Source organism: Zootermopsis nevadensis, unplaced genomic scaffold, assembly GCF_977971745.1.
Source record: "Zootermopsis nevadensis isolate Lab colony 2312 unplaced genomic scaffold, Znev_1.0 Znev_ptg000016l, whole genome shotgun sequence".
Taxonomy (NCBI): domain Eukaryota; kingdom Metazoa; phylum Arthropoda; class Insecta; order Blattodea; family Termopsidae; genus Zootermopsis; species Zootermopsis nevadensis.
In genome coordinates, this window is record NW_028259148.1 from 8,961,988 (window position 1) to 8,984,128 (window position 22,141).

Genomic DNA, 22,141 nt, shown 5'->3' on the forward strand with positions numbered 1-22,141 from the left:
GAAAAACATTAATTTTTCACTGTAATGTCAACATAGCAACATCTCCATAATTAAAGATTTCTGTCTTTTGGGTTGTTGCGCTGTGTAGCCTGGTCGATGTTTACCAACGTTTCAGAGGTCATACTGCCTCCGTCGCCCTGATGACGGAGGCAGTATGACCTCTGAAACGTTGGTAAACATCGACCAGACTACACAGCGCAACAACCCAGAAGACAGAAATCTTCATAGTTATCGCCCTGATGATGGAGGCAGCATGACCTCTGAAACGTTGGTTAATATCGACCAGACTACACAGCGCAACAACCCAGAAGTCAGAAATATTCATACTAAGAATCGCCCTGATGACGGAGGCAGTATCACCTCTGAAACGTTGGTAAACATCGACCAGATTACACAGCGCAACAACCCAGAAGACAGAAATCTTCATACTCATCACTGTGAAAACCTCAAATCATACATCTCCATAATTATCACTATTGATAATATAGAGAGTGTTCAAATCGCGAATAACCGACCGGTAACCCGCTAAGTAATACGAAGTATAATTCGCGGTGGGCAGTACACATCCTGTACATACATTGCATCATAACAGTTAATGAGGAAGCCGTTAATCACAACCTGCCTCCCTCTTCTTATTCTTCGTGGAGATGAGGTTGCAGTTTAGGTCAGAATTTACAGTCACATTTTCGATAAGTCCTGTTTACAAGCTTATATATTTGTAGGACGCTGAAGTTTTGTGTGTTTCATGGTGCAGAAGTTATACCAGTGTGAACAGTTCCTTGCAAACACTTGAGTGAATTTTAAACCTTCTTCAGACACAGGCTCGGATAAATCTACACAGATTTCAGCGTCTGCTTTCAGATGGCGATATTGTGGTGCGCGATCAATAAATAAAGTAGTAAGTAAATACGTCTGAAAATAGCTTAAGAATTTTTACTACGCTTTCTATGTTTAAACGAGTAAAAAAAATGTTTAGCTGTAAGGTTTCATAAATCATTAACAGCATAAAAATGTTACAGTCCCTGCTATTAAACTTTACCCAGGTTACCAAGTACCGATGTTGCGAGATTAAAATTGTCAAGTCAAAAAAAAAAAAGGTTTACCAGCCCCTGACTTGTACTTGGAAATTACCCATTTTCAATACAACTTTAAAATATTCGTGAATATCCTCAGTTATTCAAGATAAAACCTTACAGTAGGCCAATATTGGGTGATATTTCATGTTCTTACGGCAGCAATTATGAAGATGACTGTCTTCAGGGTTGTTGCGCCGTGCAGTCTGCTACATCACCGACGTTTCAGAGGTACTTATCTCCATAATCAAGGAATGATTAAGGCAGTAAGGACCTCTGAAACGTCGGTAAACTTCTGCCTCTACACGGCGCAACAACCCAGAAGACTGATGTATAAAGATTTACGATATCTTCTAAGCAGCGTGTAAGCTTCAATGCATTAAAGGATTTAAATAAAATTAGTTTCCGAATTATTGAGTAGCCCTTTTTACACACGTGTCCCTGCTACAATGAACACAATAAACGAGGATTATTTAAATTAACTAGAGATTACTACGATATAAAATTTGAATTCATGAAAATTTTAAGGCAGAGAGAGCTGTCGCTATTGCAAATGAATATTTATTGGACGTATGTCCAGCGCTTGTGAGGATCCTTACAGTTCGATTGATTTTTTGCCAGGAGACTCGACTACCACTTTCGAATTCCAACGGACAGTATGCTCTTTACAGTTACTTTCTTGCCAATGTGAATATAATTATCACAATACCGAGTTTTGAATAACACCAAATAGACTTTTATCGTAAACCGCTTTTAGAATAGACCAAAGTTACAGACCTGGAAGATGACTGTCTACTAAGAGGCTTCGCCGTGTAGTTTGTTAGATATTGGCCGATGTTTTAGAAGTACTTTTCGCCTTGACAATGGAGGCAGTAAGGACCCCTGTAGTGTCGGTAAATATGTACCAGACTACGCGGCAAAGCCTCCTAGTAGACCGCCATCCTCAAACTCGTCGCCGTCAGAACCTGAAATCTCACCTTATATCACTATATTAGCATTATTTTCGGAACAGATGCTAAATTCTGGAAGATCACTATGCGTCATGCAGGTGATTATAAGGATCAGAAATTAACTCAGAATTTTGGTTGGGAAACCTCTTGGAAAACGTACAATTTCAAAACTGAGGAGATTTGAGGGCAACATTAAAATTGTTTTTAGTGAGTTCGATTTTGTTAGTAGTGTTAAACATCGGTTTCTGCTAACACAGTGTTAATTAGTTGTTTTATTCTTGGTTGGTTACTCAGTCGGTTAGTCAATTCGTAAGATAAATGGATTTATAGGAGAATTTTAGACAAGTACCTTTTGTCTGTGACCAGCCAAGGGTCAGGTCAGAAACGAAGCCCCTAACGCAGGACCGAGGTATGATAATGTGCTGCTTGGTCAGGTATATCGCACATCTAGTGGGGCGGTGATAGATTATTATGGAGCAATGGCGTAATGATAACTAGCGAGGAGAAAACTGTCCATCATGAATCTCACTTGAGGTCAATAAATAATCCCTTAAAATATTCCACAGTATTCGTGCTAAACATCTTTAATTACGAGCAGCACTAGTTTTTGTCTGTTGATGTTCAATTCATTAAAACCAAAAGGCAAGTGTTGGGGAAAGTAGGAACTTTAAATGAGGACAAAAATTATGCTGGCAGGTCACGCCTAACGCACACCTCACAATGAGAAAAGAGCAATAATTAATTGTAAGATTTGAGGTTCTCATAGCGACGAGTATGAATATGACTGTTTCTCCCCTCTGAAAATTGTCCTGTTGTAATTTACGCATCTACTGTCCTGGGATTGAACTAAGCTCTCAGCAAAGCGAAGACGGAAGCTGAGTATTCGTTAAATAAAATCAAAAAAAATCTTTTGGGATTTTCATCTCACATCGGTTATTGAAATTCAAATAGTGGTGGTCAACGTTTTATTTGCAAAAAAATATTGTTAAATAAATTTTGGGAATGGGATAATGAGCTAAAGGGTTGCAACAGCCCGGCGAGTCGTCGATTTATGACTCCCAACTCAGAAAACTGTTTAACTTAGACAATTTACTACACTGTTCCATTTAAGCATTGGGTTTATTCTGTTCAACTTAGGCAATTTATTACTCTGGTTAACTTAGATTACACTGTTAAACTTTGAGATTGTCACTTGTTTATACACTTCAACGTTCGCTCTTAATTGTCTCCAAACTCCTGTTCATAAATTTTATTTATTTCTGCAAACACGTGTATTGAATTTCAGTTTAATGTATTTGTGGACTAACTTTGCAATCAATAGACTTGGAACCACAGGCCTGTTTTTTTCGAACAAACAGGGACTGAAATTTTTAATCACGAAGGACGCCTCCGGCCGACTTCAGTTCTTAAATCGAATAAAAGTTGTCTAAATTATGCCTGAACCTTTCAAGTCCGTAGAAATACTGATTGTGGTTCTTTGGTGATCACAGACGTTTCGGAGACACGTAACACTTTTCGGTCTATCCGGGCAAATTGTAAACAGGGTAAATGTGTAGTGGTTGACCGAATTTTGTAAGTCTTATATTGGGCATGAAGTAGATGTCCCAATCGCTACACATTTACAATAAAGATGGCAAATGCAATGTTTATCAAAACGTCGGATAATATTCAACATTTGACAAGGCTCACCCCTGAAAATTGAAGTAAAAGCCGCGAAAACATAAGGACAAGAGCACAGACCCGCAGTTTACGAAAGAATCCATTATAAATTATACGACGTAATATCGTAATGGAACTTCGTCTGACTTCGAAATGTAAACAACGCTTTAGTGAGAAGCAGCTCAGAGCCTGTTGAATCATCAGCCCTTTTAAAAAACTAAGTATATTACTTGTAATTTTCCATAGTATTATTATGAATAAATCAACAATGGACAATAGGCCATTCTCTTTCTTCTTATCCTTCATTAAACAATAAATCCTGCAAAACAAAACTGAATGTATAAATTAATAAAACGTGTGCAGCCTAAAGACACTGAATAATCAATAACGGCCAGCCGAAAAGGGGTGGTTCTCGAGCTTTGGATTTGTGCAAGTGGTTAAACATTCCATGACATAAAACATCGCGGTAGTAAGAAACGTTACAGGATAACTAAACTCGTCTCACTGAATACAGAACAGATGTGAACAAGGTAATGAACATTGGGGTTTCGCAGATGGCTGGAAATTTATTGACCTCAGTGACTAACGGTCCTGAAGAAGGCCTTCCTCCATTACATTAATTACAACTTTAGGCCGAACTTCTCAGAAAGGTTTAGTTGATTTCAAAGTTTTTATGGAGCGACACTTGACTCGAACGGGAAAACCTTGTAGCTCTTGGCGGTGAGTCATGTAGTTCCAACTGTAAGCCAGGAAGTGACAGTTGCATTTGACTTTTATCTGTGAACGCATTGTACTTATTTGTGATAGCTATAAGAATTGAACTGAACTGTATTCAAATTTTCATTTACTAAAATACAAAACACCGTACATTTTCCCGGGCCTCGTAAAAGCCCAACCTCGCAGACTTAATGCCCTATCAAAATCAATAAAATTAATTAACGGGCTGACATATGATATGAAACACACATAGATTGCAATTAGTCAAAATGTGTTTAAATCTACCTGACATCAAAATTGACGTATTTTAGTCCATGTCCGAAACAGCAGGTCTGTTTTGTCTAAAGCAGGGATCGGCACATTACGACCCCAGCAACAAAGGTGAGATTTTTTTGCCGCTGAGGAACACTTCTTTCATTATCTAAGTGTAAGGATAGATAATAGAAAAAGAAATAATTTAATGGCGTGACAACCCACAAAATTCCTAAGATTTATTTACGTTTGATTGTTAAACTAAGATTTTTTCTCACGTTCTTCCTGAAAGTAGTGTTAAAAAATTTAAATTAGAGAGCGAAAGTTGCTAGTTGCTTACTCCTCTCGACGGCCAGGGTACGACAGACATTCTTTGACTGATACCAGAGAGTCAGCGCAAGATGGCATCGGCAGAGCCATGCTTCGGATTACGCTAGGCAAGTCTACTGGAAGAAGGCGAACTGACAGTTCAAGATGGTCACAAGGAATATAAGGCAGTAAATACGATCGGATGTACCACTGCACGCGTTCTGTTCAATGGACTCTCTGGTGTGATGTAAAAGCCTGTTTCTTCAAAAATATTAATGCTGTGTCATATTATTTTAAAATATTAAAATATGTATTGTAGAGTCTGCACCCGCTTACACCAGGTGTCTGCGGTTTACAGCTCCAATATAAATATATCTGATAGTCCTATTTCCTGTCGTATATTTTCTGTATTATCATTACAGTTCTACTGCCCCCTCCCAAAAATTAGATGATAAATTCCTGAAGATGGCTGTCTTCTGGGGATAGTGCCTTGTAGCCCGGTACAAATTTACCGACGTTTAAAAAATCCTTGATGTCTCATCATCAGGGCGACGAGTGCCTCACCGCCATGAAAACCTCCAATCATCATTGATAAATTCCTGATTTTATTCTCCCATTTGTGTTTGATTTTATATAAGTAAAGTTCTATATTTCGTATTTATATTATATCGTAATAGTGTTCTATTAATAGGGAAAACTGGAGAGCTCTTTTTGGGCAGAGCAATGGACCTGTCGTAAGACAGAACACTGAAAAATAAGTGTTCTATTATCTTGTAAAATATCCCTTCCTTAAGCATGAGTCGTTTTATGTTAAAAAATTTCTCTCTCAACTTCTTCGTTTCGTAATATTTTAATAATATAACTACAGCATCTTCATCCTCGCTACACAGAGAACATTTTCATTTCTCAAATACTTTCTTCATCCGTGTCAGATTCCACGTACCAGTCTTAAACCAAGACACCGAGATACATGGCCAAAACACAGGATAACATTTTGCTATAACGCTAGGTAATAAATCTGTCTCAAATGTGGCAGAGATCAAATATTTGGAACTGCGGCGACAAATCAAATTCGCATTCACGACAAAATTAACAGCATATTAAAGTTCTAAGAATTCTTGCTGCCATGCGCTTCAGAATCTTTCGACTTCCTGTCTGCTATCTAAAAATGCGAAGATTAAAATTTACAATACTATAATCTTAACTGTTGTTGTGGATTGCATCGATTTGGATCAGACAGGGACCAAGGAAAGGTTGCACATTTTATTTCCATGAAAAAGTCTTGTAACCATCTGAGGTTCTCAACCAGGACTGTGCTCCAAGAGCTACTTTAGTTATAAATGGTCCATTCCCTCAGATTTCAGAACAAAAATGAGTATGGAAAGGAATTTAAGCAGAGTTAGCAACAGTCAGCAACACAAGACAAGCGAATCTACAATGTCCAGGAGTATGCATTACGCTGTTGCGTTCCTAATCCTTGTCGTACAATGTTTTCCTTGTTCCGGAATCTGCCACATGAGCGCTTGTGACGCCCTTCAAGAGATGAAGAACGACATTGCGAAGCATTCCAGTGCTAATGAAGCAGCAAACCAGGATGAATCATTGGAAATTCGATTTGCCAAACTGGAACGGCGTGTGAGATCCGTCGAACAGCCAGGTATGTTGCAAAATTGTTCGTATCTGTTGTTTGTTTGTTAATATTTTGAAATTTAGAAAAACCAAGTGACGGTTCATTGTCCTTCCGAGCACAGTTTGAAATTTTAACTATTTGGTTATAAAATTGAGATGTTCAATGCAACTTTCCCCAATCCTAAGTCAATTTAGCCCACTTAAATCCATCACAATTTGTTCCCATAACATCCGTTTTCAGAAAACCTTCTTACCTAACTTCGACTACGAACAAGCCTGACTTTGATTCAGGAAGTACTGGATTCGAACCTTGGTCAAAGAGCAGAAATACCCTAACTCACGTTTTCAGGGACTTTTGTAATCTGTTAAAGTAAATTATGGTACCGCGATCCTAAACAATTGTATGATAAGTCGTCTTCAAACAATATCAGGGACATTTCCATTACGACATTTTCTACTTCACTGTACACAGTCATCTCGTTACATCCATCATAACTACTTTAATTAATACAGCGTCGTTAAATAAACCATGAACTAGTCATCAACTTAACAAGATACTGCTTTCCAAGAGGTATAAAAAATGCGTTTTAAATTTCCCATTCTTAACTAACAATTCTAAAATAAACTCCATGTAACAAAGTCCTTCTTAAAAAGCTAACAGTGACTCAGCTAGTCAAGAATTTCCCCACCTTTTATGGAACCTGGAACCCTATTGTTCACAAGAGTTCGTCACTGGTCCCCATTCTGAGCCAGATTAATCCAGCCCACACCACCACATTCAATTTCTCTACAAACAATCTTATTAGCATTCCATCTACTCTTAAGTCTATCAAATACTCTCTTCCTTTCATATATCCACACTAAAATTCTGTACACATTTCCTGTCTCCTGCATGCGTGCTACATGCCCCGTCCATCTAACCTTCCTCTGTTTGATCACCGTAATAACATGTATCGAAGAGTCCTAACCTCTCTGTGCAATTCTTTCCAAAAAAATATTTCCTCCGTCTTAAACTACACGGAAGGCAAAGTATAATTAAAATGCAGTTTAATCCACTAATAAGCTAAAGACAGTCGTAAAACGTAGAAATGTATTACAAACGAACAATAATAATACATTGTTAAAACGGCCATTTTGTGTTTGTACTCATTTACACACGAATTTCAGTTAATTCCCGGCCTTCGGTACATTGTCCAATTATATTGCGTTATGACGACCGAGTATTCTAATTTAAAGCAAAGCATGTGCTATTTTAGTGCTATTTATGTTTCTAAAACAGTAAACGAAGCCTATTTGCCTCTTCCGAATTCACTGTTCAGTTTGCACAAAGCATTTATAGAATTTATACACTGGTATACGCTTATGTGTTCTTTTGAAGTGTGGTCGTTAATTAGCAAGGCCGGGCTTTGATTTCATACAAGTTCAAAACGAGTTACGTATTGTTTCAGACCTCACGTATGTTCGTTTCTATACGAACAAAACCCTGCTCTCTGAATGAGCAGAACAGAACATGGCGAAAGACCATTTGTCACATTCCACGTAAAGAAAAATTGTTTATTAAACGTCGCGGTCGAATGGTTAGCATTTCTGATTTGTATTCGGGAGGTCCAGGTTTCAAATATGATCCCAGAGACTGGCCACCTTGAGGCCTATTGCGGTTTACCTCAGGCCCTCCAGGCAAATACCAGTATAATACCATCAACTAAACATACAGTCATTCCAAGTAATAACTTGTAATTCCCGATTGTGACGTCACTGCCGCCATTTGCAGAGGTCAAATGCTGACGAAATCTCCAGAACGGTTATACTAAGCGTGGGTGCCTATGTTGCTGGGGACTCACTGTGGGATTCCCCATCATAGAAACTCATGTAGGTCTTCTTATAAAGTGTCTATGTGTCGACTAATTTTAATAAAAGTCCCGAACATGAAATTACTACAAATTTATAAATATCAAAATATTCTATTTCTTTACATATTTTAACAACTGTAACTTTTATTAATCATGGCAAACATTATAAAGGAAAAAGATTGACCAGTTATATATTTTACACTGTTATGACATGTGCATTAGAATAGGACGCTGATTATGATCTATTTAAGGTCAAAACGCGTTTGTCTAGTATACAAGTTATGTTTTACTGAAAAATTGTAGTAAAAGCTAGTTGGTTAAACTCTGACTGTTGTGGAACCGAAACCAAAGTATAGATTCGTACTGTCACCATCTTGTTTCACGTGCAATTAAATTAATTATTTCACCAAAACGTGCACATTCTTCGAAGACGTGCTACAGTAAAATAATTCAGGGCATTTTAATAAGTGTCGCTGGAATCGCTCTCACCTCACAAGTTCGTGGATCGATTATTGCCGATGGTAGAAAATTATGAGTGTGATTAATCTATAAAGGAATTACATCAATATAAAAATTTAATCAAAATCGTCCATCGATTCTGACGCGGTCGGACAGCAAGAGACCCCAGCATGCATTCATTTTATGCAAAAAACGCTGATAAGGAAAGCAGGCTAATAAAAGTACATTTTTTACTACCTACTTCAGAAGCCATATGGATACACTACGTCCATTTACCTTATCCAGTGTTATCAAGTTCCTGACTGCACGTAAGATGACACCATCATAACGCCGGGAATTGAGCAAACTCATTCAGCAAACGGTAATATACATCCCAAGCTACTAATTCACTACCTAATTGAGCTAGCTGCATTAAATGTACGCATAAATGTATTTGGAATTAGTCTAAATATGTGCCCAAATATAGCTGTCATGTACAATTTGTAAAGGCTGTAATATGCCCTCACCAACCTACATTTCATACATCCAGGTGCCTTAATCGTCATCAAACCGAAGCAAATATATAATTTGGACAATAGCAATAATATTATTTTGTATCAAACATAACTATATAACTCCAGAGAAGAAAGTACTTCTTGAGAAACCAACAGTCGTTAACTTACTCAAAAAATCCACGTCCTTTATGGAATCCGAAGATATATTAGCGTTCATTAGAGTCCTGTCATGTCGTGTCCAGCCGCGTGTTAAATGATTCAAGTAAATTTCTTTAAAATGCATTTTAATATTATCTTCTTATGTACTCCTTGGTTGTACACTATCTCATTTTCCCTAAGCACACTTCATGCCTACTCGATTTCATAGCCACACTATTTAGTAAAATCTTTAAATTTTTTTAAATAAAACATTAAACGATAAGTTTAAGACCCGAATACATTTGTAATTTTAATATCAAGATATCTAAAAGTAGCAAGAAATTCACAAAAAATTATTCCCCAGGTGAGGCTCGAACTCACAACCCCGGCATAGCTCGGACACTGTCGTATAAGTACCGTGCGCTAACCAATTGCGCCACTGGGGAGGGCGAGAGCTGCTTTCGTAGTTTCTCGAAACCTTCAGCCTTTTCACGTGACTTCACAATGCCATCTCAACTTTTCAATTGGAGGCTTCAATGTTTACTTCCTCCTGCCCACGTCAATAATGAGTAGGAGCTATACTACCTCTCCCCCCAAGCGCCTATATGGCGTACAGTGGGACAGCTTTACTTTTTTACTTATCACAACAAACACTAATAAAACACACTTCAACAAAAATTAAAACTGAATCCTAACAACAAACACCAACAAATCAGTGTTTCCAGTTTTTGCCCCGTTATTTGTTTGTCAGATCTGACAGTTGTCCTGGTAAGTTGGTAGGCCTGAATGTAATGACAACAGCCTGCTAGTGCGGCACACCGCATAACTCAACGTTACTTTTGGTTTCAATGCAAATATTGTTTCAGTGATTGCTTGCGGGTTTTATGGTCGATTCAACTGTATTGCTTATTCGTAACTGTCAAAACATCAAACGATTCATATGAAAGCTTAAATTAAATTTGAAACTAATTTAAACCGTATCTCCGTAGTGACATTTTCTCCACAAAAGATACAATGACCAGTTTCTCGTCTATGGAAACCCACACAGACTTCTACAGATACATTTTCGTGGTTGACAAATATTACTTCCGTCTTGTTTCCCAAACAAGAAAATATATTCTTATTGGCTTCGTCAGCTTTTTAATCAGACGATCGTTCGATAATCACTGCGAATCTGATACGTTCTTAAGAAGTTAGTGTCCGGTCACATGTGAAAGACTCTTCCTGCATTTTATAAACCCTAAGGTCCATTGTCGTGCTCAGAGAATCCGACACTAGATCCTACGAGGTGCGATCGGAAAGTTTCAAGACTGTGTCAATAGAGGGCGAACCGGATGTAGTACGAGCTTCTGCCGCTAAGGGGTGCGGCCTACATTCATAGTGAATCAGTTTGCCAGCCGGCATCATCGAATTAGCATTTGTTTCTTAGTTACGGGCGTTTTGGTAGTGCATTACACCGACCCTCCTGCGATTTCGGAATGGCGGATTTTCATGAACAAAGAGTGTGCATCAAATTTTGCCAAAGACTCGCCAAAACGGCTACGGAAACCTATGAAATTCTAAAGCAAGCATTTGGGGAGTCCGCAATGGGTCGTCACAAACTTTTGTGTGGTATTCACGTTTTAAAAATGGCCGAACCTCTGTCGATGATGACGAGCGTTCTGGACGTCCATCTTCGAGCACAACGCCCGAAAATGTTACGAAGATTCGGCAGGCCATTCACGAAGATCGACGTCGTACCATCAACGACTTGTGCGACATTGTTGGGATAGGCTATGGGACCTGTCAGCTGATTCTAAAGGAAGAACTCCACATGCGACACATCATGACAACGCGCCAGCGCACACCGCCCTCAAAGTTCGGCAGTTTTTGGCCTCAAACACCATGGCCGTCATCCCGCACCCTCCTTAGCTCCGTGTGACTTCTTCCTCTTCCCAAAGATGAAAATTCAGCTAAAGGGAAGGAGATTTGAGACGATAGAAGAGATTCAGGCAGAATCGCAGATGGTGCTTGACAGGCTGACAAAGAAAGATTTCCAGGGATGCTTCCAGGCTTGGCAGCGGCGCTGGGATCGTCGTGTTCACTCCCAGGGGAACTACGTCGAGGGTGATGGATGAATTTAATACCTGAGATAAGTGTACGGGTTTTTATAGGCGCAGTCTGGAAACTTTCCGATCGCATCTCGTATTTGGATCCCATCCTACTGCTATAAAATACATTTTAATATTATTCTCCCATCTAGATCTAAGTTCCCCAAGTGTTCTTTGCCCTTCACGCTTTCATGCTAAACATTTTCATTTTCATTTTTAACTCTCCTATTCATGCTACACATCCTATCCATTATATTCTCTTTGAATTAATCTTCTTAATAATATTTTGTAGAGTATACAAATGATGTAGTACCTTATTATACAATTGTCTCTGTCCTCTGCTTCACCTGTTAGACCTGCGTCAAATTCTTTCCATCGTCACCCTCAACGTTTCTTCGTTTAGGCTCCCACGCCGGGCGAAGGGCCTACATAGACAGGAACATAAAACCAAGAAGACAAAATGATAAAAATTCGAACATCATAGTGGTAAGAAATCTTTGAATTTAACTCTTTAAAGCCCAGTGGTAACTATATATTCCACACGTTTTAAAAATCTATTACGCTGTATTTTGTGAGACATAAACCCATCCGAAAAATATGGTTAGATTACAGATGACATTTTCTATACGGTGAAAGTACGAACTGCTATTATTTACTGCCAACGAAGAAGAAAGCCGAATGTAATTTAAAATAAATACAGCGATAAGAAGGGACGGAGCTGAAACCCTGCGTCAATAGTATTTTAATCAATTAAAGGAAAGAGTGTACTTGATCTACGGTGTCCTCTGTGTTGATAAACAGTCACATGGGCGTATATAAACGTACAATATTGATTCATTTCTCTCTCATACTCTTGAGTGGTGACATCTCTGTAACGGTTCATCAACAATTAATTTGTTGTATGAACTCGTCTCAGATCTGGCTTTAATTACAGTTTATAATATAGAGTTCCATTTAAAAATAGAAAGCAACCTTGATAAATTCATAACGATATTTCCATAATTAATATTGTATATCGATTAACGTTATACACTGTATGCATTTCATTTGAAAATCTTTTCTATACGTTAAAATGAGATATTTGATGTCACAGAATTAGGTGGGACACACTGTGCAGAAGTTACAAGCACCCATGAAATACACACACTAAGCAATGCCATAGCCAATATATAAAAAATTGTCACTTTTTCAAAAATACAAGTGAATCAACAACCAAAATTTCTATAAAGTGATTTGTCAAATGGAGTTATTATTTTCGTTGAGATGGGGACAGACTGTCTCTGTGCAAATGCAGCTGCTAACAGCAATAATGGTAGCATGGGTATAAGCACTGTTATTAAACTATGTATAAATGCTTCCGAATAGTACAAAATTAGAAAAAGCACGGGCATAAAGTACATTCATATCTCAAATTATGCTTATAGCTGTTTTACAACTTTACATTGTATATTTTGTGCCTAGTGTATTTTAATTTGTTCTAATACCTGGGTCACACCAAAAGTAATGCCCATTTTTTTAAGAAATCTATAGCATTACTATTAATTCATTTTTTAGGTTCATCCCTTAGGAGGAAAACCTATTTTTCCACATAATCACCTCCACTCTCAACTGATTTTTTTCACCTTGTAAAACTCAGAGACCTGCTTTCCCCCGGCACTGCGCGGTAAGTCGTGTATATCGGCATGTTCACTTTTCCGCGATCGCTTGAGGATGTTTCCCACAGTCTCGTTCTCACACACGAAGAATTCATTTATAGCACGTTGCTTCTGACGGATTTCAAGTGCTGCCGCCATTTTTAACGTATGATATACCAACGCCACTAGCGGGAAGTGGATGAACTAAGCAGGAACAGAAGCGGGAAGACAAAATCTATAAACTATGAAAAAAGAAGCCCTGTGTAATAAAAACAATTTTTTAAAAAATGAGGGCATTACTTTTAGAGTGGCCCTCGAATGTCTTTATTCTTTTCTACTTTAATATAGCATCTACTACAGCACCTCTCAACACTGACTATCATACCATACAAACATAACATGTTATAATAATTTGAGTTCCATGATACATGAAGATGACCTATACAGACCGAAACATGGCATTATTTACTTGTTTTGCATCAGCAATAATTATAATAAAGTTGATGTTACACAATACAAACTACAAGACAAAGCTTAAGTTTACAGTTGTCATTCTTAAAATGGACTATAATTAACGCAGTATGCTGTTTAATGGATTTCATGTTGCAGTTTGGCCTATTATGGATACAGACGAGCGGTGGATCCACTGCTGTGAGGGTAATTGCCATTGTCTCCCAGAGACCATGACCTTAAGTTGTTGGCGCCATGAGCTAGGAGAACTTCCAACTGATCAAGTGGTGCCAAATGATGTCCAAGTTATGTGAGTAATTTGGGAGATCTCTAGCAGTCCCTTGGGAGTACTTATTAACACACTATATTTCAAACTTATTTTATCTGTTAACACACTTCAATCATGATTGCTGTAAAAGTTGCAGCATCTGCATTTATTTACGGCTCATTTTGTTCTCTAATAATCTTACTTTCTGATGGCTAACTCATATAAATTCATGATAAATCATTACTATTTTCAGGCTTGATATGGCCATTTCTGACATCTGAATGTAGGAGGGAAATGAAGGTGTATTTTGCTAAGAAATATGTCATCCCATAACCACGTACGATATTCTCTCACCATGTTGGCAGACACAATACACTTATTTATATTTCAAATAAATGTAAATTGAATAACAGTACATGGTAGAAAATATACCGTACACTAAATAAGGAGAATTTTAATTTAAATAAATAAATAGTTTTGAATTCCTAGTTTCTTAAAAACAAAAAGGTGTCCATATGGATCACACATCCATGCATTCATAATGCTTTCTTGAAGATTCAGTCCAACCTTGTGAAGAATAATATTGTGGGAAGGGCATGCAGCGCATGTAAGAGTTAAGAAATACATACAGAATTTGTTAGAAAACCTGAAGAAAAGAGACCCAGGAAAGAATGTGAGAGCAGAAATGCATCTCAAGAATATAGGTTGCGAGAAAGTGACTGGAATCATTTGGCAAGAATAGGGGGTCAAGGTACGCTCTCATGAACAGGTAATGGACCTTCACGGAAAGTGACTAGCTACGTAACTATATATATATATATATAGGCTACAATACCATTTCCATATTCTAATTTTTATTGCTTTGTTATTTCATTACAGAGACCTGGGGATTAATTTCTTAACCACTCTTCACAAGAACACATTTCAAGGTCTTACGTTACTTTCTGAACTGTAAGTAATAAGTCTGCCATAAATTCACAAGAATATTATTACTTCTGGTGCAAATTTTTTTCCAATGTTGATACTGAGCATTACCTAACATGGAAAACATTAAATTAGGTTTTGAAATAATAAATGTTAACTCAATGAATTTTGTTTCCTGTTAACAAAAATCTGTCAAAGACCCACTGGGATGCATTGCCAATTTGTTAACAAGGTTTTTTGTTTGGAAATAGAAATGGCTAAGCTGTATCAACATGGGGATTTACTTAGAATACATAATTACAAGTGACCTTGAAATGACATGAAAACAATCAATTAACGAAATAAACAATTTTACCTGTTATCATACAGGAATAGGGGAACTGCTGACTGTACTTTAACTCTCAAATTTAATGGCAACAAACTTGTTTTCAACGCACGGCCAGCTGGACTGCAGGGAAACTGCAATGTGCGACTGATTAAAAGTTAAGAGAAAGAGGACATAGGTCATGAGCACATGAGGTTGCTCAAACAACCTCAGGACCACCCTCAACTGTAGACCATGATGTTAGCAGCACCGAATCTTCAAGTTTTGCTACCAGAGGGTTAAATAGCTTCACCCCACAAAAAGGGCATGTTCATATTTTGAAAAGGAAAAAAAACCCTACAGCAATACAAATCACAGATGAATTAAATATTCTTACTTGTATTTGTCTGTTCCAGAGACCTGTTTGACAACCAAATCGATTACTTACCTGAATCACTTTTTAATTCTTTGGACAGTCTTCTGCACTTGTGAGTGACAACATTATTGTTTACTAGACTCTAAACCAATTATTTATAATGTGGCAAAAGTATTTCAGTCTGGGTAACTGAATATCTACAATCTAGTTCAGACCCAACATAAATCTAATTGCTTCTGTGACAACAGTAAATATTTTGCCATTTTTATTTAATAGCCCATACAAAGCGTGTTAGGCATTTTCAAATGTTATTACTGTATCATATTTCATACGCCTATAACTAAGAAATTCATGATACTAAAATGAAATAATACTGAAAATACTGTAATATAAATTTATAGAGGCTGGCAAGAATTAAAAATTAATAATTTTCGGCCATGTAGCTCATCTGTAGAATTGCACTATGGGAAACCTTCCAAGCAAATTCTTGGTTATGTATAGCTCAGAACTCAAAACATGAAAGGGTGACTGTACATCAAAATCCAAATTTCGGATTTATTGTACATTTTCGTAATTTATTTTCACTGGAAGAATCAAGTCTAAAACTAAAATTTCACTATTTTGATTGAATATACCATTACAATTTGTAATGACCATCACCAATAGGAATCAATCAACATATTCAGTAACACAAAATTTTCTACTAACTTTAAAAGAAACAGAAACAAAATAAAACACAGTCACAAAAGAGGTTTGTTATGCTGTTTGCAGGCGACTACAAAGAAATCGTTTGGTTGAGATTCCTCAAAAATTATTTCTGAAGTTGATCAACTTGGAAACTCTGTAAGTACACGTTTTGAAAATCTTATTTTTTTCCAATAAAATTATGAGAACTAGTATTCTAAATTTCAAATGCCAAACTACAACAGTTCACTGTTGTCATCAAAGAAGATAAATGCAAACATGAACAAAGTGGTTAGGTACATTATAAATCAATGTTATATATGAGAATTCATGTTGGACTGAATAAAACAGACTGTATATTTGAAACAAGGTCAAAGATCTGATCCAACGGACTGGACACTTTTAAATAATTACTAACTGCAGGTAGCAAGGAGTCTATGCCAGTACACACATCAAATCTCTGCCAGTTCACATGAGAGGGATTCAGAGATATTATAAAGTCTCAATTATAATATTGAAGTATATAAACCAAACAGTTCTTTTCCCAAAACCAAGACTAATTTTGGCCAAATCAGTCTTTATTTCATAAGTCAAGTGTATTTTCAACTAAACCACCAGTAAAATTAGTTATTGATTTAAGAACGAAGTATCTTATTGAAACTTCCTGAACATTAAAAACAGATCCTACTATTTCATTATGTAAACTGTTTTTGATTCATAACAGCCAATCTACAACATGTTGTAAACCTGCACAGCCACTGAGACATCTCATAGTTACTGCAACAGAATTTCCTGACAATTAACAAGCTCATGACTTAAAACCTTATGCAGAAGTATAAAAAAGATCTCTTGTTCTTTTACTATTTTATTCTATATTAATATTATTATCATCACAGCTGTCTTTGTCATCATTCTTGTTGTTAATAAAACTTTTCTATCTCAGTGACCTGTCAATGAACTCTGTACGACATATGCCTCAGGAACTGTTTCAAGGCAACAGGAAGCTGACTGTGATCCATCTATCAAGCAATTCCCTCAATGATCTACCAGGGCAAATATTTCAAGATTTAGTTCACTTGGAGGAACTAGATCTCTCCAGCAACATACTAACCGATATTCAACCTGAGACGTTTAAAGGTAGGCCTACTTATCACCCATAATGCATTCTTCTACTGAAAATATCTAGCATGTCGGAAAATGCTAAGACTTCTCAAATACGTTGACATGTAGATTAGCTACACAGCAGTATGTGCAAAATGCATTTATGACATAGATAATTTAAATCCCAGCTATACTCTGACTGTCCTTGATGACATTTTCCTCAGGCCCTCTAGAAGAACGTCTTAAAATATGCTAAGTCTTCCTCCCAATCACAATTCATTACTATCCTAGTGTATCTCAGTTGACACTACAAATCCTCTTATAAAGCATCACAAAATAACCGTAACACAAAAGTAGCATAATTGCAACGCAATATTTTCAAGCAGTTATATCCTTATAAATTGTTTTATTTATGGTGTATTACTACAAAATAAGTATATGCACAGATGATTTGTTTTTCAGGAATGTTATTCATATGCTGCTTATTTATGTTCTTGAGAGTATATAGATTCATTATTAATAGTGTAGGTAGCACAAAAAGTGCTGGCACTTGCGCAAGGGACTGATTTTGGTCATATGAGATGGACCCGTCTGAAGCACGCGCTAGAGGGGTGTCTGCTTCAGTTGGTTTGTAGCTCTTGCTGTGTTTAGATCGGTGCGTCACCGCAGCTGAGGCTGTGCGACCCGGACTACTACTGAACTCCCCTCTCTCAACTTACACATCGTGCATTTAGGTGCCACCACTACTTGCGCGACCTTTAAGTTCCATGTACGCATCTCTTTGGAAAACTTGGAACCACACATCACCGTTAAAGATGCATTTATAGCTACATTAAAGTAATTTACCCCAGAAGAGACTTTTAAACTATGAGGCCAGAATGGGTTAATATGACCCAACTCCATGACTGTTTGATGACGATAATGATTAAAGTAATTTAACGTGTTACTACATTATTTTTTAATCACAAAGTAAGTTCTTAAACATGCTGTTAAACTCAGGTGGCACATTACTTATTAAGAGTTCACTTAATGATTTTGTCAGTGGCTCAGACTAAATAGCATAAAATGAGAGGATGATGAATAATGAACTTGCAATGAGATTAAATAATTCCGTTACAGGTCTGAATTCACTGAGACGCTTGCAGATGCACAACAATTTAATACAGCAGCTGCCTGAAGAAGTGCTGAGTGATCTCGAGGCTTTGGAGCAGCTGTCCTTACAAAAGAATCACCTTTCTTCGATTCCCCCAAATCTCTTCAGCAATCTAAAACATCTCAAGCACTTGGACCTAACAAACAATTGGATATCTTTGGTATACGTTCTCATCATCTAAATTAATAGTTCTAGGATAGCTGGACCACTTCATATCACTAAGAAATCTTGCAGATGATGACCAGTATAACTTACCACAACGGTGACAATTTTTTTCCCACCTGAACACTAGAGGGAATGTGAATGTCCAGATTCACAGGCCAGGAAAAGAGATATTAGACAAACTGAAAGTACTTGAAATAAAATTACCAAATGGAGTCTAGTGTCAAATAAAAATGACAGATTATGATGATAATGTCATAGTTACTTAAGTACTGCTGATATTGTATGGACTGTGAATATACAGATATATTTTTAAAGTAAGTCGTCACTCTGCAAACATGCACAAAGTCCATAATAACTATTCGTGATAAAATTGAAACACCAATATATCATATTCAAGAGGGACCATATCATAAAATTGGGTTACAGCAACATCCTTTCAAAATCAAGCCAGTGAAATCAATATACATTACGAAGAAACCCATTAAGTCAATGTGCATTATCATAAAAACCTGCCATTGCATCCTGTCCTCAGTGACTTTAATCCAGTATTCATCATCACAACATATTCAACTAGAAATTCAGTTTAACATTCTCCACCTCCACCATAACCTTCCAAGTCCCTTTATGTCTGCAAGGCATGTTCTTAACATGCATGGGGGGGGGGATAAGAAATGCGTACAAAATTTTGGTTGAGAGTCTGAAGAGAACTGCTCACTTAAAATATTAAAATGGATCTGAGAGAAAAACGCTGTGAGGGTGTAGACTAAACTTGGCTCAGGGTATGGAGTAGTGGAGGGCTCTTGTGAATACAGTAAATAGACTTAAGAGTAAATGTGATTTTATATAACATTTTGAAAATTGAAAACTATTAAGTTTTGCAAGTAGGTAAGTTTGGGTGCTAGTTAGATCTGATGTAACAAGTGCAGAGATTATTTGCTATCACAAGTATATGTTTCAAATTAAAGTTATTTATTATAACAACTTCTCCCATCTACAGCTTGGCGGGCAAGAATTCTCGAACCTCGGTGAACTGGAAGAGTTGCATCTCGGTCAAAACTACCTGGAGAAACTACCAGATGGGATGTTCCTTCACATGAAAATGCTTAAAAAACTATTCCTCTTCAACAATAATTTAGAAAGACTGAACTCAAAAACACTGGAAGGTTTGAGCAACCTTTCCTCACTCCTGATCAACAACAATTTACTAAAACGTATTGGAGCCTTCATCTTTTCTCATGTGCCAGATCTCATAAAATTGTAAGTTTCACTTAAACCACATTAGAATTTCAGTTAATTACATCTATAAGTCTACCCACTGGAGCAGAGCCTAAATGCACAATTCACGTCAAATGGTGAAGTTTAGGTCCAAGTGCTTACAAGAAAAGCACCTATAATGAAAATCGCCTGCAATGCATCATCTCATATCCTTCAGGTGAAAGAATCTTTAACTGTGGGAAAATTTTCACATAAAATGATAAGCATGAGCCACAAGTGTTTCTAAGATTGAGGCCAAAGGAATTATATAATATAAAAAACTCATGACGTTCAAAGTTATTAATGCCACTGGAGGTTACACACACAATAAAGTGACATAACAGAACTTTCATAGATAGTCAAATAATTTATATTAAAATGACAAACACACAGAAAATTCTTTCAATAGGTCTACTGAAGAATCTTAGTAGCATAATCTATTGACCTATGACAACAATCATTTACTGATAGTTAATGTGTTTTGCTTTTAGGCATATCGACAGCAACAAACTGCAGTTTATTCCAGCTGGATCATTGGATTTTATTCCCAAACTCAGGACAATGAAACTAGGAAAAAATCCATGGAACTGTGACTGCTCTGCCCTCTACCTTTCAATGTAGGTGTATTTATATCACATTACTCATAGATTATTTACCACGGTAACGTAAAGCCTCTAGTTTCCTAGAAGATGACTGAAGAAGAACCTGTGGAAAACTAACGTGGAAACAGAATACATAAAATTACGTACATACACATTTTCAAGGAACTGAGACCTTCTTGAAAACCTAACAGTTGCTCAGCTGGTCAAGAAACTTAATGCCTTTTATGAAAACAAAGGGTCCATTGAAAGTATTCACAAGAGCCTGTCAATGGTCCCTATCTTGAGCCTGATGAATCCAGTTCACACCCTGACCCGATTTCTTTAAGAACCATTTTAATATTATCCTCCCATCAAGTTTTGCTATCAAAATGTGTTTTGCATCTCTTTCCATACATTACTGTTTGCAGGCAGAGAAGCCATTGAGAAAATAAATTATAAAATAAGTCTGGTAATACCCACCCCCCAAAAAACAACACATTTGTAACGTTTTGGAAGTCAAAATATGCATCCATGTAAAATTTACCCTCAAAAGGCTTTCCTGATAGAAGACAGGAGAAAAATAATACATGACATGAGTAACCCACATACCCTCTGAAGAAATTTAGGGTAAAAGAGGCTGAATGTGCTGCTTACAGAAGTAGCAAACAATGAAATGCATAACAGTAAATAGCTGCAAATTTCTCTCACTCATTTTCTAGAAGCACACATCATGCTGAGCACAGAATCTCCAGAATACGGTTAGGCTACGTTACGGACCTGTTTAGAAGACCTTTTGATGGTAAAACAGGAAAGTAACACCAAAATTCTACACTTCTTTTCAGGTGGTTACGTGAAAACAAACATAAAGTCTGGGACTCAACCCCTACATGCCATGGGCCAGGAGATCTTGGTGGACAGCGCATTGAAGACATGGTGTTTGATGATCTCTGCACAGGACAATGGGCGAGTATGATGAACTTAGCTCCACGTTTACCCATAAAGTGAGCACACATATATGTAAACAACATGTAATATTAGTAAGTGATAATGAAGCCTTAGAACATCTTGTATATTATTTGTGGTTTATTTAACAATGCTTTAGTAGCTCAGATTATAAGTGTCAAATGATAGGATGAATGCGAAAGAATAAGGTAAAGCGTTGTGGCCTATTTTACAATATTATACCAGCATTTTCCTGAAGGAATTCAGGAAAACCATCATAAATTTTAGTTACATCAGCCAACCCCTGGGCTGAGATTTGAACCTAGCACATCCTAAGCAAGAAGCAGCAATATTTAGTTAGTCTTTGTATCATGACCATATTTATATCCCATTTTGGGTAGCAACAAATCAGAAATATATAGAATTTTATATAACGCATCACATACATATATTCATCTCATGAAAAATTATTGGTAAAAAAACAATGGGTTTAAAATGTTTGAGTCGTACTGAGAGAAAATAAGGGAGAGAATTAGGAAGTAAACAGTTTGAAATGCCAGAATCTGAATTTTGTTAATACAACATGAAAAGTTTATAAGATTTCAATAAAAATGTGGGGCAATATCGCAGAAGGTTGACATATTCATGGATTGAACAGCCATGCCACACTTCCACGATCAACTTT

General features: G+C 37.0%; 1 protein-coding gene and 1 non-coding gene across 3 annotated transcripts; one reads left to right on the forward strand and one right to left on the reverse strand.

The window, feature by feature from the left end:
* The first annotated feature begins 637 nt into the window (after positions 1-637).
* LOC110828722 (uncharacterized) lies at positions 638-21,584 on the forward strand. Of its 2 annotated transcripts, XM_022061695.2 has the most exons (11): positions 638-898; positions 6,318-6,617; positions 13,864-14,014; positions 14,852-14,923; positions 15,617-15,688; positions 16,348-16,419; positions 17,204-17,397; positions 18,481-18,674; positions 19,677-19,936; positions 20,425-20,550; positions 21,357-21,584. In XM_022061695.2, exons 2-11 carry the CDS (start codon positions 6,332-6,334, stop codon positions 21,517-21,519), a joined length of 1,590 nt encoding a protein of 529 aa, XP_021917387.1. In that variant the 5' UTR covers positions 638-898; positions 6,318-6,331; the 3' UTR covers positions 21,520-21,584. The 2 variants fall into 2 exon arrangements, with proteins under 2 accessions (XP_021917387.1, XP_021917389.1); XM_022061697.2 differs by lacking the exons at positions 638-898; positions 6,318-6,617 and adding an exon at positions 13,484-13,517.
* On the reverse strand, positions 9,887-9,976 carry TRNAI-UAU (transfer RNA isoleucine (anticodon UAU)). Its single transcript is given in 2 exon segments — positions 9,887-9,922; positions 9,939-9,976. It is a non-coding gene; the product is annotated as a tRNA-Ile (tRNA).
* Positions 21,585-22,141: the final 557 nt, after the last annotated feature.